The sequence below is a fragment of the Neolamprologus brichardi genome, chromosome 14 (genome assembly GCF_056152115.1).
Source record: "Neolamprologus brichardi isolate AB-2024 chromosome 14, ASM5615211v1, whole genome shotgun sequence".
Classification (NCBI taxonomy): Eukaryota; Metazoa; Chordata; class Actinopteri; order Cichliformes; family Cichlidae; genus Neolamprologus; species Neolamprologus brichardi.
Window position 1 is genome coordinate 3203072 of NC_142117.1, and position 21822 is coordinate 3224893.

Sequence of the window (21822 nt, forward strand, 5' to 3'; positions counted from 1 at the left end):
AAGCTGCTGTTTGATGGTCATGTCGCATTAAATCCGTCTTTTACGTCATTGACGCAAGACAGACGCCGATTATCAGCGCCGGAGAAGACATCGTGAACGCTTCCTGGCCATCCAGCGTAGATGTCAGTGAAACTGTTGGGAAGACAACGTTGGAGAAACGTGAACATTTTCTTTGTACTGTATAATCTGCAGATTCTGACAGAAATCTGCAACTATCCTTTGAAGCACCGCTCCTCTAAAACAGCAATAAGGATCATTATTAGGTTATTTACATTATTATGTAAATAACAAAATAACTTAAAGCAAAAATTGGGAAACGTGAAGTCCGAAGTCTTTATATTAACGACCATCAGTCAAACAATACTGTTGCTCTGGGTCTAAACAGAGCGCGTTGTGTGTGACGTCTTCTTTTGCGCATGCAGGCGCTTTGAGCGTTCACACTAGAGCGCGTTTGCTGTCACATTTTATTTGTAGTGTGAACGAGCAGACAAAAAAATCTGAATTGAGCATTAAGACCTGCAGAGTGAACGTAGCCTAAGTAGTCTTGCAGACACAGCATGCTAACGATGTCTTAGTCTGAAACCTCTAAGATCCACTCCAGAAGGCTTGGCTTGTATCTCATTTTTACTTTCACATTAGATTTTATGTGTCTATTATCAATTCTTTCCCGTTTTGTTGAACTATTCCATCGTCTGCTACACAAACCCAGATTCTTAAGCATTAACAAGCTGTTCTTTTAAGCACAACTTGGTTCATGCGTGTTATAGAGCTCAACCTTCATGCGGCTCCTCTGCAGTAACATTAAGCACACCTTTGATCTCACGAGTGTCCAATCAGATCTCGAGACATATTTTTGTACTCTTACAATAAATCATTTCATCTCTCGTAGTCACTCCCATTTATATTTATTTAAAAGCCAAGCTATATCACTTATGAGTTGCTAGTATTGAACCGATCATTGTAATACTTGAAGTTAACAACCTTCACCTTGAACGAGTTCAGTTTATTTCTGTAGCACCAGATCACAGCAGTCGTCTGTGCCAGCCCAGGTTCATGTGTGGACTGCAGAGAGCGCTGCTCAGGTTCCACCATCTCAGTTTAACAGGTCGACACTTACAAACATGAGCGGCAGGACATGGGAAAAGAAGACATTTATTGAAATAATGCAAAAGAAACTAAACACGAAGACATTTTTGTAATTTTTTTCTCCCAATCAAGCAAAATGTAACAGTTTCCACATCAAAAACATGATCAACACTGAAACAGTCGTGCCCAGCTCAATCAGACAGTTCTGTTTGAGGGCAACAGCAAAACAGCAGAGCTTTGTTCCCGGTCTTTTATAACACAGAAAAAACTGAAACACAACACACCGTCCTTTGAAAATCAAATATATACATTTTCTTACAGTATTTACACTTTGAATGAAAAGTAAAACAATCACCACTCTAGATCCTTCTGTCCCGGAGTCAAAGGAAAAGCACATCATGTCGACAAAAGTGAGAATGGCACACAATGTCGCTGCTGCCATACCACGCTGTCGGGGAGAAGCAGCAGGGTTTGCTTGATTCCACAAAGGATGCTGGGAAGACGTGAGGCAAATGAAGGGTCAGGAACAGGCTCAGCCTCAGGACAGGGCCGGTCCTCCAGCTGGCTTCACTTCACACCCACTGTCTTGGGAACATTAAACATCCCGCAACTCATGACAACTGTGTTTGACAACTGGTTGGTGTTTTGTCTTACAACTCTGAGCTTGGGGTGGGGTTGTTACTATTGTGAATGGTGTATGTTAACCTAAATCATCAGAAGCCCCTCGGACACTGCACGACTATGGTAACGAGTGTCCTGCTTTACTGTTAATTATCCTTTACACAGGAAGCACCACATTGTGTTCACTAAAACATCAAACTAATGACTAAGACCAAAAACATAGTAAAAAAGGGTTTAGGAGAAGTGGGCTAATTATGTCAAACATTTGCATACATGCAGTTGGAGGGTTTCGCCTGCTTGTCATTAAAAACAATGCTTTGACTTATTAAACATTTCTTGTAACCCAAACCGTATAACCTGCTGCTGATAATCGGGTGTTGTCGCTGCACGTTCCTAACCAAACAGAGTAGAAAAGCGCTATCCGGTCGTTAAGTGATGACGTGACGAATCCTACTTCCGGGCCTAAAGTAGTCTGCGTTTAATATGCTTTTGTGTTGTTAACATGTTTAATGTTTTGTATTTTCTTCTATTTAATCTCAAAAAGCTCCTAAAACAGTCAGTTATCACTGTTGACCTCCCTCGGCTTTTATTACCGCTAATCATTTATTTAAGCTCAGTTTTTAAAACCTTAGGATGTAGCTACAGCCCAGCCCATGCAGCAGTATATGAATGACTAACCTCGTATTGTGGATGGATTATCTCAGTTGTTCTCCTGGCTGAAGTTTGGTCCTTTTACAACATCCTGCCATGCCATTACATTTGTTCCTGACCACCGAGAACACTCACGTTAACTTTTATCCAGTGGAAAAAAAGTTAGCTTGTTTATGCTATGCTAACATAGCTGTGTCGCTAGCGGTCACGTAGCACGTCATTATATACCAGCTAGCCAAACTTCAGTAACCCTACAAACGTCACTGCTGTTTAGTTTTCTGTCTTCATTTATGTTGGAAGTGATAACAGAGCTGTACGTTTTAATTTGTTTCCAAACCCCCGCAGTCAGGACATGCTATATTGTATTAAGATAGAAGCTAGCTAGCTAGTTAGCTAGCGAGCTAACTTCCTGCTAACTTCTAACTCCGTTAAATATCATAAATTCCGTTTTCATGGATGCCTGGATGTTAAACTCAATTGTTACACCTGGTAGAGCAGAACGCTGATCATTTTATTAAAGATGAAAGACTTTAGACAGTTTTTCAACTCTCAGTAATGCCATAGTGATCGTTTGATATATGGACCTGCAGCGGAGTTTAGGCCCAGACACGGCTAGTGACGTCAGACTGAACGACCGGATATAAGAATCAGTCCATTTGTATATCTCAGAGTTTAACAATGAATTTCATGACTCTTTTAAAATGTTTTCAGAGCACTAGTTTGACATTTTAGAGGTAATATTTATATTCAGTATGCTGACAGTATCACTGTTCAGCATCATCTAATTATTCCCTATATCCTCTGTAATGTTAAGTGGGTATCTTCAGTTGCTTTCATGTTTACTACCATTTTCACTTGTGCTGGCAGCGTGTGCTCATTGACTGAAGAAGCATCTAACCAATCGCTGGTTCTGGATCTGATGAGAGCCTTTTAAGGCATACTGACACTTGGACTCATGACACAACTCATTGCGTCTCCTATAAGGTGCAGAGGCTGCTGGGAGAATGAGTCCTCAGAGAAAACCAGTGCTTTCCTGGTACTCGTTTCCTTGTTTCCTAGCAGCTGAACTGAGTTTTTGTGTTTCACGAGGCACGTGCTATTTTCAAGAATTTGATGTTTGGAGGGTTTTTGAGATTATTACAGCTATACACTTTGTTCATAATTACTCAGAAGAACAAGCATTATACTGTGACCCTAACTGCTCAGCAAAGACACGACCCTGTGCATCATTTCAGGAAACAAGACCTTGTTCCTGTACCTGAGAGCACTGTGTGAACAGCTAACCAGTGATGTACAGGTGCATTTAGAAATGTTTCACATGTTACATTCACTTATGACTGCATCTACGCTGCACCTGGAGTTCTGTAAGTATGAAACATTCAAAGCTGTAAGACCTCTGGCAGCAGCTGTGTCCATTAAGTGAAGCATTTATATTCTGACACTGAGAGCAAGCACCTTGTTTTTGGTTGCATTTGAAAGTGGACGGCTTTATAGGGAGCTTAACTAACATGTGAGCCATCTTACCCCCAACCCAAATTCAGTTTAACGTTGCAGAGCTGACTCCAGCTGTTTCAGACGTTTATGCTTCCACAGCACCAACACTATCTGCAGTGCAGTATGAGGGGCAGTGAAGTGAAGCCAGCAGGGCGCTTGGACCTTTGCAGACCTGTAAATGAGCTAAAAGGAGGAGGTGGTGGTGGGGTAGATGGAACTGCTGGCTGAGGCACTGCATTCACACCCATATGGCTTCAGGCCTTCAGACATGTCAGCGGCTTGCAGACAGATGTGAAGGGTGGTGTGGAACTCGTAATCCGGCCACCGTCATTATTAGGAGCAAACAAAGGCCGAGTGAAAGACTTTCCTCCTGTGATGGACTGACTGAGGGTTTGGATACAGCAGAGAGATGGAGTCAGCGCAGGGTGCAATCAGCGTGAGCAACACTTCAGTCTGACACCTTCATACACTGTTCTGCACTGCAACACGGTATGCATAATATTGCTTTCAGTGTAGGTTTTTGCACGTGGTGACACATGATGATTTGTACCAACACTGTTTTGACAGGAGAGTCTTGGTGTCCTGCAGCTTCACATTCTCATTAGGTTTCCACTGCAATAAAGGTTTGAACCGTCTGTGGATACATCTACAGGTCTGATTGTTTCAGCTTCTTCAACGCCGGGCGTTTGGTTTATTTGGGTGCCACCAAAGAAAAGTCAGTAGTTCTGTTTAATAGTCCCACTGACATCGGCGGCGTGAAGTCAAGGTTTGGTACTTTAACACTTGTGTTGATGTCACCCTACGTCATGAAAGCAGCCACACGGAAGAAATCTGTTCATTAGCACAGTTAATTTTGACTCGAGTGGTCAATGGCTGCCTGAATGGGGAAAGGCTCCAACCCTCTGTGACCTTAAGATGGAGTAGTTGGGAAATTCCCATTAAAGCCACGGCTTATATCAAAAGCTGTCAAATTGAAACTAGAGGTCATGGTTTTCTCTAGAATACTGTAGACTCTTCACTTTGCAGCGTAAAGTGCTTTGAGGTGACTGCTGTTGTGATCTGGTGCTAAATAAATACACCTGAATTGATTGAATTCCCACCTCAGAACACCTAAACTCTCCGCTGAAATGTTCTGTTGGCTGACATGGAGGCGTAATGAGACATTTCACGATAAAGGCCAACGAGTGTAATGGTTTGATGGTGTAACCACATAAATATGCTCAGAGTTTGTGACATTAGTTTTTGTTTCATGTTCCTTGCTTTCCTTCTTGTCTCACTCACCACCCGCTCCGATGTCTTTATTTCAGAGTTTTTCAACAATTTGCAGCAACTTCATTGAGGCAATTGGCGAAGTCATCAATCCATCCTTTAACAGTCACTTTACGCAAATATCAAGCGATTTTACCGAGTTTGCTCCGACAGTTCAGTCGTGTTTGCAGCGGCGCCTTTCACAAGGTGTGTTTAGCAGCCTCGTCAGCACGGCTGTTCTCACAGTGGACATTTGGACTTGTTGCTGTAGGAAAGCACAGACGATGACTCCGTTCCACCAACTTATGAACAATGACAACTCAAGTTATGGCAACAGGTGCTACTTGATAAGGATTTTCACTTTTTATTTAAAATTCATGTGCTGTTTAACCGTGGGTAATAGCAACAGGTATTTGTTAACTGCACTGTTACCCAAACCTCCCAGTGTTGCTGTCCAGGGTTGCCAACTGCCCCGTTTTAGCTGTATAATGAGCAAACACTGGTTTGTCCCTTAGTCCACCTTAAATGTCCCATTTATTGACCATTACCTGCAATGTCACATACAGTGCATATGTGCACTACACCCAGCTGGTTGTGTATTGTGCTTCTGGCATGCCAGAGTGTCCCGTATTTGTTAGCTAAAAAGTTGGCAACCCTATTACTGTAAGTGAATGATGCTACTTTCAAGATTAGGCTTCAAACTTTCCTTTTTGCTAAAGCATATAGTTAGGGCTGGACCAGGTGACGCTGAATCCTCCCTTAGTTATGCTGCAATAGATGTAGGCTGCCGGGGATTCCCATGATGCATTGAGTTTTTCCTTTCCAGTCACCTTTCTCACTCACTATGTATTAACAGACCTCTCTGTATTGAATCATATCTGTTATTAACCTCTGTCTCTCTTCCACAGCATGTCTTTATCCTGTCTTCCTTCTCTCACCCCAACCAATCGCAGCAGATGGCCCCGCCCCTCCCTGAGCCTGGTTCTGTTGGAGGTTTCTTCCTGTTAAAAGGGAGTTTTTCCTTCCCACTGTCGCCAAAGTGCTTGCTCATAGGGGGTCATATGATTGTTGGGTTTTTCTCTGTATCTATGAAGCGCTTTGAGGCGACTTTTGTTGTGATTTGGCGCTATATAAATAAAATGGAATTGAATTGAATTGAATTGAATTACTGATGTTTCTGATAAGGCGAAAGCAGGAAACTGGGGAGATGATCACCTCAAACAATCAGAAAAGTGCTGTGAGGAAGAACTTCTGGGAGGTGCTAGACGAACCACGAGTGTGACGTCATTCACCAATGGTTTAGCAATAAGCTACATGCGCTGCGTTGAGTGCAAATTTAGGCAGATTGTGTGACGGACAGCTGCCTCCGTCCAAGAAATGTGCTGATTTAATGCTGAATCCACAAACCCACTTAGCAGGGTCGTTGTCGTTTAAGCTTTCAGTTTATCACATGTATACATTTACTATGCAAACTCAGTCACAGGGTCAGAGGTTAGGTTTTTGTTTGTTAGTGTCCCAAAGGGAGAACATATCCAAAGTATCTGTAATGAGCGATAAATGTAAGCAAGACTGAGGCCTGTATGAAATATTTCTGTGCTAGCTAAAGTTATTTATTTTTCTAGCAGACAGCATTTGTGAGGTGAGATGATGTTCAACCACTTACAACTGGCCGACTATTTCCTACTGAGGATGTGACCATGAAAGAGCACAAAAGTGGGCTGAGGAACATTTCAAAGACGATGAGTGCAGGTGTCAAAGGCTACATGTAACAGTGTCAGTCGTACTGATGTCTGACAAGTCCAAATGTCCTCTGTGAGAAACCTCTTGAATCCTTGCTACTGCGATGGCCACATTATGGATCCTCGGACAAATGCATTTCACTTTTGTTCCTGTTGCTTACACAACAGTTCATACAGTGTCCACAGAGAAGCAGCTAACTGCCACTGAATTTGCTTTTCCTCTTTCTGTTCTTGGTGTTTTTCTTGTTCTAAACTTCGGAGGACTGCAGTCTTTGTCTTTTCTATAATCTTCAGACACTCTTTTGTCTCTTTCCTTACCTTGCTTGGGTTACACCTGTGCACTCCTCCCTCTTTCATTCAGCTGCACACAGTTGAAAAAGTTTTCGTTCAGCAATAAGACAACAACCTCTTTATCTGTGAGAAATGCCGCTGCAGTGATTCCTTCAGAGATTAGGACAGTTCGTCTTTAGCCTAAAGAAGCTCCACTTCTAAACATGGGACACTTTGTGCGACTCTCTCGCCTGCTTTATGCTATATAGCCATTTAATGACCCGTGCGTTTCGCTCCACAGCTGAAATGCCATATGGCACACGCTCCCCAGCCTCCTCCTCTTCGTCCTCACCCTCATCCCCATCTGACAGACCGTCATTGGAAGATCGCCGAGAACGGTCGCAGTCAGAGGAAATCATAGAGGCTGATCGGAAATTCAAACTGACGATATCCGAGTTGGCCCGTGCAAAGTTCTCCGGACCGACCGCCTCCAGCTCCTCGGGGTCGAGTCCGCAGTAGTTAAAAAAGCGTTCCACGTCAGCTCCAGCCCGGGCGTAACGGTCTGACAGGTCTGATTTAGATCTGTGCAGCGAGGAGCGGCGTGCCACCGACGAACCAGGTTCTAGCTCGAGGTTAGGATCAGCTAACATTTTTGAAGGATCTCCAAGATCACAAGGTAGCGACTGAGGGGTGGTGTTGTCACAAGGTGAGGGGGACGGGGCCGGACGAGGGGGAGGCAGTGACAAAGAAAGTGCAGGAGGAGGGAGGGATGAAGGTTTAGGTTTTGGAGGGAGGGGCGGAGCTGAGGAGCTACTGGATCGTGCGGTACGGAGCGGCTTGCCATTGCACAGCCGCAGGAGGTCGGAAGATGAGTGGGAAGTAAGCAGAGGTGGCAGCGGGGACCGAGAACGATCCATAACGCCTCCTTCGCCGCTTCTCTCATCGTGGACTCGTCTGCTGAGATTCAGGTTTCCTCCCTGTTGCGGACTGCGACGCCCCCCGCTGTTGATCGGGGGAACCTTCAGTGAATGGGAGAAGGATCGGAGGGAGTGTGAGGTGCTGGGACTGGGAGTCGAGTCGGGCGGTTGTTCGTTAAGAGTCATGGTAGACCGATAGGTTAACGGCATCCTAGGAGCAGAAAACAGAAAGCTAAAACGAAATAAAGACACAGACACAAGTATTTGGATGGTAGCTTAGCTTTTGAAAATTCGCCTTTATAAACCACCATCAGCAGCCAAGTTAATGAACACGAGCCAACGGAGCGGTTGCTGTTAAGCACAGAGCTAGATTTACTTTTGATGTGCACCAGAGCAAGCCCCGATTTTGGTGTTGGAACCTCCTGGTACTAAAGAGACTCCGTGACCGCACAGCTGAATGTTATCACCGCCCACAGCCAGTGTTGCCAACTTAGCGACTTTGTCGCTATATTTAGCGAGTTTTCAGACCCCCTAGCGACTTTTTTTCTTAAAAAAGTCGCTTAAAAAAGACGTGAAAGCGCATATCGCTTTTACTCTCAACAAGCAGCGGGTGCTGTAACGCAGTCAGTTCTTCTTTTACTCTTTTACTCTTATGCTGTTTTGTGGATCAGGTTTAAAACTACTCATAAACACACACACAGTAACTCCACCAGAGTGCCTATTTCGGGTCACTTTTGCCGGTCCAAGCCCAGGTAAAGGAGCAGGGTTGGAATTGTGACATTAAAAAACAATAATTGCTAAAAGAAATTTAATTTGTAGTTCTAAATAAATTCTAAATGCATTTAGGACGTTTTTTACTCACTTCATGTCTCTTCCACGATGTTATTTCTCTCTCCAACAACGTAGGTTGCAATTACATTAGCATGACCAATTATGCAAATTAGGTGATGACATCATTTAGCGACTTCTAGCGACTTTTAGGACAGCCAATAGCGATTTTCCTTACTGAGGAGTTGGCAACACCGCCCACAGCTCTTACGGTATTTGGCTACGTTAAATAGGTGCCATCTGTGGACAGCCGACACGTGGATTAGCATTGACAGCGGCGTATGGAACTATATTTACTTCAAAAGTTCAGAGTGAGAAAAAACATTATCTAAAGTCCTGTCACGTAATTTTAAAGTGTCTGCTTTGTGCATGCTACTGCCGTTTAGCACGTGCATGCTACTGAACGCGCTCATCGCCAAATCCTGCTCGCCCAAATGACTTTCACTGTTTGGAGGCCAAAGAAAGAGACGCCCTGATGTGACAATGTAAAGTTTGCGTTACATCATGGCAGCAACATGAGCACCGTTTTACACCGGATTTGTTTACAATTTGGAAAGTAAGTTATTATCAGCAACTATTGTTTACTGTGTAGCAGAAAGACTGACGACTGTCACTAGATCACTTAAATACTGAAGAAACACGTGTTGAAACCATTATTCTGGTGTACAATATAACATACCTTTAAAAAAACAAACAATCGTCATATCAAGGAGACATAAAAAGGAAAAATATTTTTTGCAGTCAGTTGAGTAAACTTCTTTTTTCAGCAGCAGTCCTGTGAAAACTAAACTGAACCACCTTGAGCAGCCACAGCTGGAGTAGTCGTTTTCTTTATGGTTTTATCAGACTCTCACATCGCTGTGGAGGACTTCTGTCTCCCTCTTCTTTACAATCATTGAGGTTTTTGGATCTTTGTTTGTGCTCGGCTAGCTTAAGGTCTGTCCACAGCTTTTCAGTCAGGTTGAGGAAAAGACTCAAGCCTCTGCAGTGGCCCAGTCATTCTGTTGTTTCTGTGATAACTGGGCCTTATCACTAATATTTCCCAAGAAATATCAGGGTTCTCGAAACGTGCCCACCAACCTATTTTGTTCTTACAACTAAACTAAACCAACAGCCAAAGTGGAGAAAGAGGTAATGATGCTGTGAGCCTGCACCGCTGAGGGAAAAAAGAAGGTTTGACTGAACCTGAAACTATCAGAGGAGGAAGCCAGAAAGTTGTAGTGATGACTGCAGCGACGAGACAGGGAAACAAAAGGAATTCACCAAGAAAGCAGCAAAGCTCGAGCTAATAAAAACAGAAACCAGGTCTCATTTCTATCAGAACAAAACAAAAAAACTCACAAAATTCAGATTCTCCAGCATCTCTGAGAAATGAAACTGTAAGACATTCAGCAACAACGGAAATCATTTCGTTAGTATAATTAAAACGATTCTTATTATCATCAGTAATAGCAAACGCAGTTTGCTGCTGTCTATGACAGCCTGGTCTAAATCGTACTTCATCGTCTTCATCTGTGTGAGGCGCTCAAATCATCATCCCACCGCCGCCATGCTGACAGTTGGTGTGAGAGGTTTGTGCCGTTTGGTTTTGCTCTTAAATCAAAGTAGAGATGCTGCTGTCTCCACTTTGGTCTCGTCTGTTCATAGGACATTAAACCTAATTGAATCGCGAGGACACAAAAATCTGTATGTAAATTGTGTATAAAACGTTACAAATGTTGGTTATTTATCAATATTTTTTTAGCTGACTTTGTTTGCATATTTAAAGTGCATACGAACAAGTTATGACGGCCGGCTGTCTTTTGGTCATTATCTGTAGGTTTCGAATACACCAGAAGCCACATTTGTCTTCACTGCAGCTCATCTCAGGCTCACTTCACTTCCTGCTTGTGACTCACCTGCTTTCTTATTTTGCTTGTCATATTTTTGTCTTTTTGCATATCAACACTGACCTCCAGACTTTTCTTTAAACTTAGTCACAGTGAGCATCTTAGCAGAAACTATTTTCAGAAGCTTTTCCGAGCTGGAGCTTTGATTTTTCATTATTAATATTTTTTAAAACTGTCCTCACAACAGTGGAAACACTTTGGAAAGCTGTGCCTTTTCCGGCTTCCTCTTTGGACACAACTCTTTTACTTCTTTCAGTCAGAGCTTCGGCGGTCGTGTCTCAGGCGGTAGAGCACGTCATCTACCAATCAGAAAGATGATCTATCCCTATCAGCACTTTCTCTGCTTCACCTGGAGGTAAACACTACACGCCTTTGGAACTTCATGTCAGGGGTTTGATTCCCGACCATCTGTATCCAGTAAGGGTCCCTCGGCTAGACCCCCCCATGCTATCCAAGCCTACCTTGGACAAATAACCGCCTGCTAACTGAGGCCTGCGGAGTCTGACGTGTAGCTCGTGGGCTTTTTGCACTTTCTCTGAAGGCTGCATGGTCTTTGCTGGGGGGAATTTGCTGGGACGTGCACTCCTGGGAAGACTGTGGCATTGTGTTAACACACCTGACCGCTGCAGACTAGCAAACTGCCAAAACCTCTGATCTTACAGCTGTGGTCACACTCGATGATCAGGCTGAACTGGGCAGCAGTGAGGTTGTATATAGCTTTTCACAGGACTGTAGCAAATATAACCAAGTTACACTCAAAGTAACACATTTAGAGGAACCTTTCTGAATGGAGATATTTGAGCAACACATAATTATTGATTACATATAAGATAAAATTATATTATTTTACCCCGATGGCGTCCAACTCCTGGGCATTCCACCCGTTGACCTCATCTGCACAGCACTCTTAGCTCCGCCTCCAGATCCTGCTGCTGAAGAAGACGATGAGTTTAGCAGATTTTTTAGGATCTCTAGGTTTAAATTCTCCCGTTTGATGCTGCCACAGCTTGTTGCGCACGTGTCTGACTTGGCATTGTTATTGGATGCTTTGAAAGGTAACCCGCCTCCACTGCCTCCTCCACCGATGCCAGAGCCTCTCTTGGATAGCAGGGGGTGGCCAGCAGGTGGTTTAACAAGCACAGGCGGTTTGATTGGCTCCTGCTTGGCATTGATGACTTCCTGGCTCTTGACATACTTGGCCTTATCAGCTTCTAGTCTTTCAACAGCACTGAGGCGCTTAGGGTTTGGTTCCACCTGAGACACAGGTTAAAAAAGAGACATGGCATTGAATCAGTCCCTTACCTTAGTCTAGGGTTAGGGTATTTATATTTAGGACTTTCTGAGTTTCTCACAGATATCTTAGCCCTAAATTTGCAACAAGCTCCCACACTTTAAACATTTACAGCTAAGTGCATATCTACAAGGCTTCCAAAGTCATGCAAAAGTTGTTGCAATTGTGTTGCATGGTTCACAACAACAACACCCGATAGCCACAAACGCAGCCTCACGGATTCACAAGGCAGTTTATTCCCAGTTTTAGCCCCGAGCCTGGATAATATCCAATCATCTGTCTGTTAAGTCATCACTAAGTTAGGCATCATACAACTCTAACTGTGACGTGGATTAAGACCAGTGTTAGTTCCAAATGGATGGACAGCTTTTCCTGACAATGGTACAGTGGGTGTTACTACAACAGGATATTAATTGCATTGTAAAGAGCTAGCTAGTTCTTTTTAAGACAAGTTTCACTGTACAATACAGTCACAAATGGTACAGGCATTTTGATCAGCGGTTATTAACCCTTTAAGACCTACCATAGAACCAAGTCCACCAGAGCTTACACTATATTTTTACATGCTGTGGAGCCATTTTTGGGAGCATTTCAAGTTGCTATACATCAATACAACCATTACAGCCTATTTTGTAATAATATGTATGCATTAAGTGCATAGTAATTACATAAATTGCAAAAAAGTGCAATAAACTACAAAAAAATTGAAAATCGTTTTTGTTTTTTTTAACATATATTTCTAGTTAGAGAAATTTAAGAGGCTTATCCCTCAAAACTGTAAATACAAAAAAGTTGCACAAAATAGTTTCCCACCACAGGAAATTTATTTTGAGTGTCTTCATAGTTTTATTTTTGAAATACACCAATTTTTATACACTGCAGGAAAAACGAAAATAAATATTATAATGCAAATTTGCAAAAAAGCAGCATATGCATCAAAATAAACTATTTCCAGCAGTGCAATATGAGTCCTAAGCATCCCAGAAACGACACAGAAAGTCATAAAGTCAAACATAACTTTTAAAAACACCAGTATAGGCTCATGAGGCCCTGATGGTAAAAAAAAACTACATTTCCGTAAAATGATGTCACTTCCGGTTTCGGGCAGGTAATGGCGGACATGCAAAAGTTCGCGCTGACATCTATTCCAACATAGGAAGTGTTATGAACAGCTGATCGGATCGGCAAAGCGTGTTTCTGGAATATTATGTTTTTGTTGCTGCAAGTGCTTTTTATGCAGTTTTTGCAAAGCTATATGTGGAAGGAAACTGTGACCGAGGACAAGCTGATGGCATAAGATGTAAGTACAACTCCTCCGGTTTCATATGCAAAAAAAATTATTGCGCTAGCTTACGTGGTTGCAGAGCTACCGGGATTTAAAAATAGTTACGCAAAACGGAGCGTGCTGCTCTGACCGGCTTTAAAGGGTTAAAACACGGTATTATACGACTCACAAATGACCGATTATTATGGAATTATATCGGTTATACAAATGAGCTCGACCCTGGAATTTCGTGGGCAAAACTCTTAAAGTTATGACCTCTGACGCTTCAGTTCAATCCAACATTTCCCTGAACAGATCTACGTACATCCTAACACACACAGTACCTGTCTCCTGAAGTACTCGGGGCCCTTGTTGAGGATGCGGAGGGGTACAGTGGAACTGAAGGGCGTTGCAGGGCCAGCAGCCTTGCTATCTGGCAGGGCTGGAGTCAGTGTCTCTGTCGGCATGGCAACAAGGCGATTGGGGTGGTCTGCCGTGGTGGCAACGGGTGTGGGGGGGTCGACACGGGGTGGGGGCACCTGAGGACCCCCAAAGCATGAAGACAGAAGGTGTAGAGGAAAGTGTCTAGAGAAAGATGAAGCTCCTGGCTCGTCTCATCGCCCGTGGGACTGAACCAAACTCTGTGGGTGGGGGCAGTTACATCCACTTGTGTTCTTTCTATCAGCAGTGCTTCTACAGAAACAGCTGAGATGGTCTCCTAGTTTTTGGCGCTTGGATTCTGTTGACCTATTTGTCGAGCAAGATGGCAGATAGATGATAGAAGGAGAGTGAACGAACAGAAAGAACAGTAGGAGTGGACTGGGCAGTGAGAGAAGTGGGGTTTCCAGCAAAAACACGGGACAGCAGGAGACCAAAGTCCTGCTGCTCTCCACCTTTGCTTCAGCGTTCTTTTCAGTTCACCACACGATCTGAAAGAGGTTAAAAGAAAGAAAGACAAAAGCCAATCAGATTAGGGTAACACACTGACATGCACCTAGCAACAATAGCAGGAATAGCCAGGACCATACCACAGAGGAAGTCCCTGCAAGGTGACAACAGTTATATAAACATCTTAAAACGTTGTTGCCTTCATCCAATCTGTAAAAGACATTTGTTCAAACACAAGGTGCTTATTTTGGGCATTTCATCAGTCACACAAACTGATGGCACAGTTTAGGATTCAATATCTTGGTCAAGGACACCTTGTCATGCTGTGAGCCACAGTGGGCCCACTGTCCACGCACAGTTCAAAGCTAGCATTTTGCACAACATGAGTAGCTTAGAAGATCTTTGGGGGTGTTAAAGCAACACATGTTGGTACCCAGATGTCTTCTTCTGGTGTTGATTACTTCAGAAATTCAGTATCAGACCACACTCCTGATGTACAGCAGCATGGCTCCATATTACAGACTAGAGATGGACCGATCCGATATTACGTATCGTATCGGTCCGATACTGACCCAAATTACTGGATCGGATATCGGTGAGAAATAAAAAATGTAATCCGATCCATTAAATATCAAAAAAGCACCTCACAAAACTTGCTACACGGCGTAACTCGGCTCATAACCGTAGCACTTGCAGCAGTGTGGTCAGGTGATAGAGAGGCTGTGTGTATTTGTAGTAGGGCTGGGCGATATGACCCAAAATTCATATCTCGATATTTTTTACCTGGACGGCGATATAAGATATATATCTCGATTTTTTTTTTTTAAAGCCATAAAGTAAGAACAAAAAGAGAGTTCTTAGTCAAAGCTGTGTCCCAGATGTCACACAGGCACTTTTATTAACATGGAGCATAGATGTACATAAAATTTACTCAAAAATAAATTATGAGCATTTATTAAATAATCACGCTCCATAAATAAAAGAGAACAATGTTGTTTTTGTGCATAACAAAGAGCTCACAACTGTGCAGTCAAAATGTAAACTAACAGACGCAGAGCACAGTAACAAAGACAGATTTCACAGCTGCTCTGTTCCCAACTTCTACTGCGTGACTGACAGCATTGAGTTTGAAATCCTCTTTGTAACCACGTCTCTTAACAGGTGCCATTTATGGTCCTTATACACAGTAGGGTAATATTACGTTGAAGCACAGTACGTATCACTCCGCGAGGCTCCTCGGTAGCCGTAATGCTCTGACAATCCATCAAGCGCTGCAGCACCGTAGCTTACCAAAGTCGTACTAAAACATTTTTTGACAGATTGCTGAGCGCTGTGTACCACATAAAATCGGTTCGCGGCCATCAAGCACAACCAGAATTCATACATAAGGCGCGCTGTCAACTTTTGAGAAAATGAAAGGATTTTAGGCTGTGCAGCGCCTCTGGGCTGCATGGCGTTAGCGTGGTTAGCTCGTTAGCGTGGTTAGCTAGCTAACACGTTGACGGCGTCCAGCCCCACACACGGGGCGATGCGCAGTAACTCGTTAACGGAGGTTTGCCGTGTCCATCTTGTCGCTTCCTGCAGGTGAAGCGATGGGGGAGGAGGGGGAGCTGTGTTCAGTGAAGGAGGGCCGAGTAATGTTGCGTAAAGACAAAAGTGGACGAAAGAGAGGCAAACTTGCGGCTCCACAAGTAACATAGACTATATCGATATAAAGGATATTGTCACATCTTATATCTCGTATAAAAATATATCGATATTTTTTAAAAACTCTATATATCGCCCAGCTCTAATTTGTAGCCTTGCTAGCAAACCAGCATTTCATCTCCGAGGAAGTTTTCCCAGAGAGAAGTAAAGCAAGTGTGTAAGTTCATCTCTGAATGTCTGTAAAGCGTTCCCACCTTAAGCTTAACAACAGATATTAGGAGCGACTGCCTCTCTCTCTCTCTCTCTCTCCTGTTGCTACTTCAATCGGGAAACTGCTTAATGATAATGCTAATGCTTAGTTGATCGGCTTTTCTGTCGCGAGTCCGTCTCTCTTCTTAGTTTTTGGCCCACTTCTCACCAGAAAGAGGAAACCAGCGGCTGAACAACAGCAGCACGTTTAAGCTTGATAAGCTGTTGTTAGAATTTATTTAATATTACTTTCTACACCAGGATCTTTTTCTACGCAGCTGACGGCTGGTAACTGTGCAGGGGCGGATCTAGCAAAGTTTAGCCAGGGGGGCCGATAGGGCATGAACAGGGAAAAGGGGGCACAAAGACATACTTTTCTTTCTTATTCTCATTTAAAATGTCGAGCTTTTAATAAATAATTATCTGAATCTTACACCCAAAGTTTTAATCTGATGTAAAATCTATAGAAGTCCATTACTGTATATAGTAACTGTTAAGTCTAATATACCCTAGTAAGCTATAGTACTTTTTCCTTTATGAAGGTACCATCTGTGCAGTCTGCAATTCTGTTGAAGAAAGATGTTGAATCTCTTTAATTATTCTTGAAAAATAATTGATTTCTGTGCATTTTTTTTCACACTGCATCAAATTAAATTTGATTACATCGATTAAGCATCATGAGGTGGAGGGTGGTTTGTTTGTTTTTTGCTGGGAGTTTTCAACCCTATTAGTTAGGTTGCTTAATATTTCTGCTAAGTACTCTTTAAAATACCAGAATAGGGAGGATGGAGCAGGTTTAAGTTTATTAGATTGATCAGTGTTGCTGATCTATGAAATATTTTGGGTGCAGTGTATTTTTTACATACAGGTGTAACAGAATAGCTTTAGTGTCGTTATTTATTTAAACTTGAGTATGAACTTATACAAAATGCAGCAAGATATTAAAAAAACGTTTTATTGATTAAAAAACACTATATCGGATTCATATCGGTATCGGCAGATATCCAAATTTATGATATCGGTATCGGACATAAAAAAGTGGTATCGTGCCATCTCTATTACAGACTGCTGGTTTACCTGTCACCCACTGAAAACATTGGGACCACTGTAACACAACAACAGTCATGGATGACTGAGCAACTGAAATCCTCTATCAAGCACCGATGGGAAAACCTTTGCCTTCCAAAAAGCTTTCTGTTTTCAGAATTTCTTCTCTTTTTATTTTCATTGAATTACTAGTTGTGCCTTTCTGTTTAGCTAATATCCTGAAACCAAACGCTGTTCTTCCACCATGATTATGCAGCAGAGATTATTCAAAACGTAGAGACTACAACGGGATAAAGAAGGCATTCGTTTACAGACACTAATAAGAGAATCGACTGTGACAACGGAATCCGAACCTACAGCAACGCACACGAAGCAGGGCTGGAACTAAAGAGACGCAGCTTCAGCGTATTGGTGTCCGCTCCGAGGGAGGAGGATGCCTCAGCTGCGACCAGACTGAAGGAGCAACTAAAATGGCAACGCCTGGAAAAGAGCCAGAAGGAAGGCTGATCTACAGCTGCAGGGAGAGCCAAAGAAAAACTCTGGATATTCAAAAGGAGCACCCCGGAATGACTACGATGGTGTGGGAACAACAACGGGTCAGATGTAAATTTGCTTCAGATGCTTATAGCTGGGAGCAGCTTTCGAAATTAAGAGCGCTGGACAAATAGGATGGTGCTTGTTTCATCACTAGCCTCCAGCGTAGGGCCCTGTCTTTACGACAGGCCTTTCCCATGACCCACCAGCAGGGTTATGGAGGAGGACAGTTATCTGCCCCACCATTGGAGTTCACAGTATTACTTGGTCTTCTTCCATGTTAGGTGTTCTGTTACAGTTCTGGACTCTTATAGAGTATCCTTTTTGTTTATAGGGCTGACTGTTGGAATGTTAATGGTCTTGGCAATCCTATAAAAAGGAGTAAACTGAAAAAGGCGAGAGCAGTTTCTCCTAGAAACACACATGAAAACGAACATGAGAAGATGAAAAGCTGGGCTATATAAACTCTTTCTGCAGTTCATGTAAGAATAGCAGGAGGGGGGTTATTACACTAATATCTAACTGCGTCAATTTTGAAGTGATGAAAGTGGAAGCCAATAAAGATGGTAGATATGTCATTGTTAAAGGCAGAATCAACAGCACTGTGGTCACCCTAGTCGATATAGACGCTGACCTGACATGTCTCAGGCTTGTTTTTGATCAAATAATCTCCCTGAGTGAAGGTATTTATAAGAAGAAGGAATATTATATCAAACTACAACGAGCACTGGACAGCATACACACAACATGCTGTGTCTAAAAATGTGGAAATGTTTTAAAAAATTAAGGAAAGTGAACTATTTGAGGTGCTGAGGGATTTTACACATTACTCTGCAACTCACAAGGTCTATTTCAGAACTATTTCCTGATGAACACTAGAGAGGGTCTCAGATTGTACAATTGGGACAGCTGACACATCAGATCATAACACCATTCACCTGACAGTTAACCTGGAAGACTTAACACGAAGGACCCAACAGACACTAAACATTGGAATTTTGAACAAAAAAACAATAGTGCAGGAAATAAAGAAAGAAATTCGAGATTGTAATAATTTAAACAAAGATAACGAAGTGGAACCCACAACAGTCGGTACGGTTAAGGGTGTAATGTCTTCAACCTGAAGATGTTTCTAAGCTGCAGATTCTAAATGTGTGCTTAGAAACCATCAAAGGTTGGATGGCTGACAACTTCCTCCAATTTAATGAAGAAAAGACTGAAGTCCTTGTATATCCAGACAGACATGTACCTAACATAATGAATGCTCTTGGTCCTCTTTCAACATGTGTGAAATCGTCTATCAGGAACCTCGGGGTAACCTTTGATTCTGCTCTTACCCTGGATGTCCACGTCAAATCTCTGGTTCGGTCATGCTTCTATCATTTAAGAAACATTTCTAAGTTGAGCCCTTTAGCATCTCATACTGAACTGGAGATTGTTATTCATGCATTCATTTCATCACGATTGGACTACTGTAATTCACTGTTTGCATGTCTAAACAAAAACTCCCTGGAGCGTCTGCAGATTGATAAGATCTGCAGACTCAGTGATTACTTTTAAAAAACAGCTAAAAACACGTCTTTTTAAAATTGCATTTTGTTAACTTTTGACTGTTTTTGTTTTTTACCTTGTAAAGCACTTTGTGATCTTTTATCTAGAAATGTGCTATATAAATAAAATTTTACTTACTTACTAATGAGAGTGCTGTGGAAGTTTTAACATAAACTGCAAACACTGATCAGCATCTGATCACATCGTCAAACACCAAAGTGGTCTCTAACAATGAAAAACAAAGCGTTTCTTTAAATACAGGGCTGGACAAAAACATTCCACAGCTCTTACATATTGTCCCATCGCATGAGCCTATACCCTCAGCTCCTTCCTTGAAACCTTTCCTTTAAACAGAGAGATGCGCCCTTGTTTTTCACTTAGCCGTCACCCAGAGATTTACCTCTCGAATCCTCCCTGATAAGGGAAGGAGCCTCACCATCTGTTTAATGTCTCCCATGAACCTACAATGCCCCACTGTGTGTGTGTGTAGAACGCATGCGATGCTATCCTATATGTATATAACTACAGTGGCTTGCAAAAGTATTCGGCCCCCTTGAACTTTTCCACATTTTGTCTCATTACAGCCACAAACATGAATCAATTTTATTTGAATTCCACGTGAAAGACCAACACAAAGTGGTGAACACGTGAGAAGTGGAACCAAAATCAAACATGATTCCAAACATTTTTTACAAATAAATAACTGCAAAGTGGGGTGTGTGTAATTATTCAGCCCCCTGAGTCAATACTTTGTAGAAACACCTTTTGCTGCAGTTACAGCTGCCAGTCTTTTAGGGTCTGTCTCTACCAGCTTTGCACATCTACAGACTGAAATCTTTGCCCATTCTTCTTTGCAAAACAGCTCCAGCTCAGTCAGATTAGATGGACAGCGTTTGTGAACAGCAGTTTTCAGATCTTGCCACAGATTCTGGATTGGATTTAGATCTGGACTTTGACTGGGCCGTTCTAACACATGGATATGTTTTGTTTTAAACCACTCCATTGTTGCCCTGGCTTTATGTTTAGGGTCGTTGTCCTGCTGGAAGGTGAACCTCCGCCCCAGTCTCAAGTCTTTTGCAGACTCCAAGAGGTTTTCTTCCAAGATTGCCCTGTATTTGGCTCCATCCATCTTCCCATCAACTCTGACCAGCTTCCTGTCCCTGCTGAAGAGAAGCACCCCCAGAGCATGATGCTGCCACCACCATATTTGACAGTGGGGATGTTGTGTTCAGAGTGATGTGCAGTGTTAGTTTTCCACACATAGCGTTTTGCATTTTGGTCTCATCTGACCAGAGCAGCTTCTTCCACATGTTTGCTGTGTCCCCACATGGCTTGTGGCAAACTGCAAACAGGACTTCTTATGGTTTTCTGTTAACAATGGCTTTCTTCTTGCCACTCTTCCATAAAGGCCAACTTTGTGCAGTGCACGACTAATAGTTGTCCTATGGACACCTGAGCTGTAGATCTCTGCAGCTCGTCCAGAGTCACCATGGGCCTCTTGGCTGCATTTCTGATCAGCTCCTTGTTCGGCCTGTGAGTTTAGGTGGACGGCCTTGTCTTGGTAGGTTTACAGTCGTGCCATACTCCTTCCATTTCTGAGTGATGGCTTGAACAGTGCTTCGTGGGATGTTCAAGGCTTGGGAAATCTTTTTGTAGCCTAAGCCTGCTTTAAATGTCTCAATAACTTTATCCCTGACCTGTCTGGTGTGTTCTTTGGACGTCATGGTATTGTTGCTCACAATATTCTCTTAGACAACCTCTGAGGCCGTCACAGAGCAGCTGTATTTGTACTGACATTAGATTACACACAGTTGCTCTCTATTTAGTCATTAGCACTCATCAGGCAACGTCTATGTGCATCGAACAGTAAAATTACAACAGGATTTGAAACGGTGCAGCATATTGAACTGAAGGATGGAGAAAGCATCATTGGATGGCTGTTCCTGCTCTTAATGTGTTATTGCTACTGTTTTTTATTTTTAATTATTTTCCCAGTTATTTGGTTATATTGTAGCGTTGTACGGATATTTAAAACAGGTCACGTGTCTTAGTGACATTTACCTGTATAAATAAAGGTGAAATAAAAATGAAAAAAAAACTCTGCAACAACAAACATAACAACATGGCCAAATATTAAAGCTGTGCTAAAATGATAACAGTCCCCGCTTTAAACATTTCTCAGAGAACCAGTCATATAACAGATAAAAATGCGTTGTTACTTTGTTTTAGAGCCCGATGGGGAGTTTACAGGGGGACAGGACTGATGGTAAATGGAAATGAACTGGTTCTTATATACCTTATGTATATATATATATATATATATATATATTAGGGGTGCAACAATACACAAAATTCATGGTTCGGTTCGGTTCGATACTTTGGTGTCACGGTTTGATATTTTTTCGATACAAAAAAATGTTCATGCCTTTTTAATTTGTCATTTATTAAAATTATAAATATAACTCAGAAGCACAGTTTTTAAATTTAATGTTGCTGAAACAACAAAATAATAAATCTATCTGATGGAGAAATCCCTCATCTTTGGAAAAGAGAGTTTATTACAGAGAAATGTCTCTTTCCAAAATAAAAGCTCTACTATACGCTTCTT

General features: G+C 42.4%; 1 protein-coding gene across 2 annotated transcripts in view; it reads right to left on the minus strand.

Moving 5' to 3' along the window:
- Positions 1-1140: 1140 nt before the first annotated feature.
- The window catches only part of fam110b (family with sequence similarity 110 member B), a 54990-nt gene continuing 34308 nt past the window's right edge, over positions 1141-21822 (minus strand). For both annotated transcript variants that reach the window (XM_006806187.3, XM_087850640.1), the window contains exons 2-4: positions 13643-14227; positions 11594-11997; positions 1141-8237 (exon numbers count right to left, since the gene is read on the minus strand). In XM_006806187.3, coding sequence (XP_006806250.2) covers positions 7328-8237; positions 11594-11997; positions 13643-13765 — 1437 coding nt within the window. In that variant the 5' untranslated portion in view covers positions 13766-14227 and the 3' untranslated portion in view covers positions 1141-7327. The remainder of the gene's footprint in view (positions 8238-11593; positions 11998-13642; positions 14228-21822) is intronic.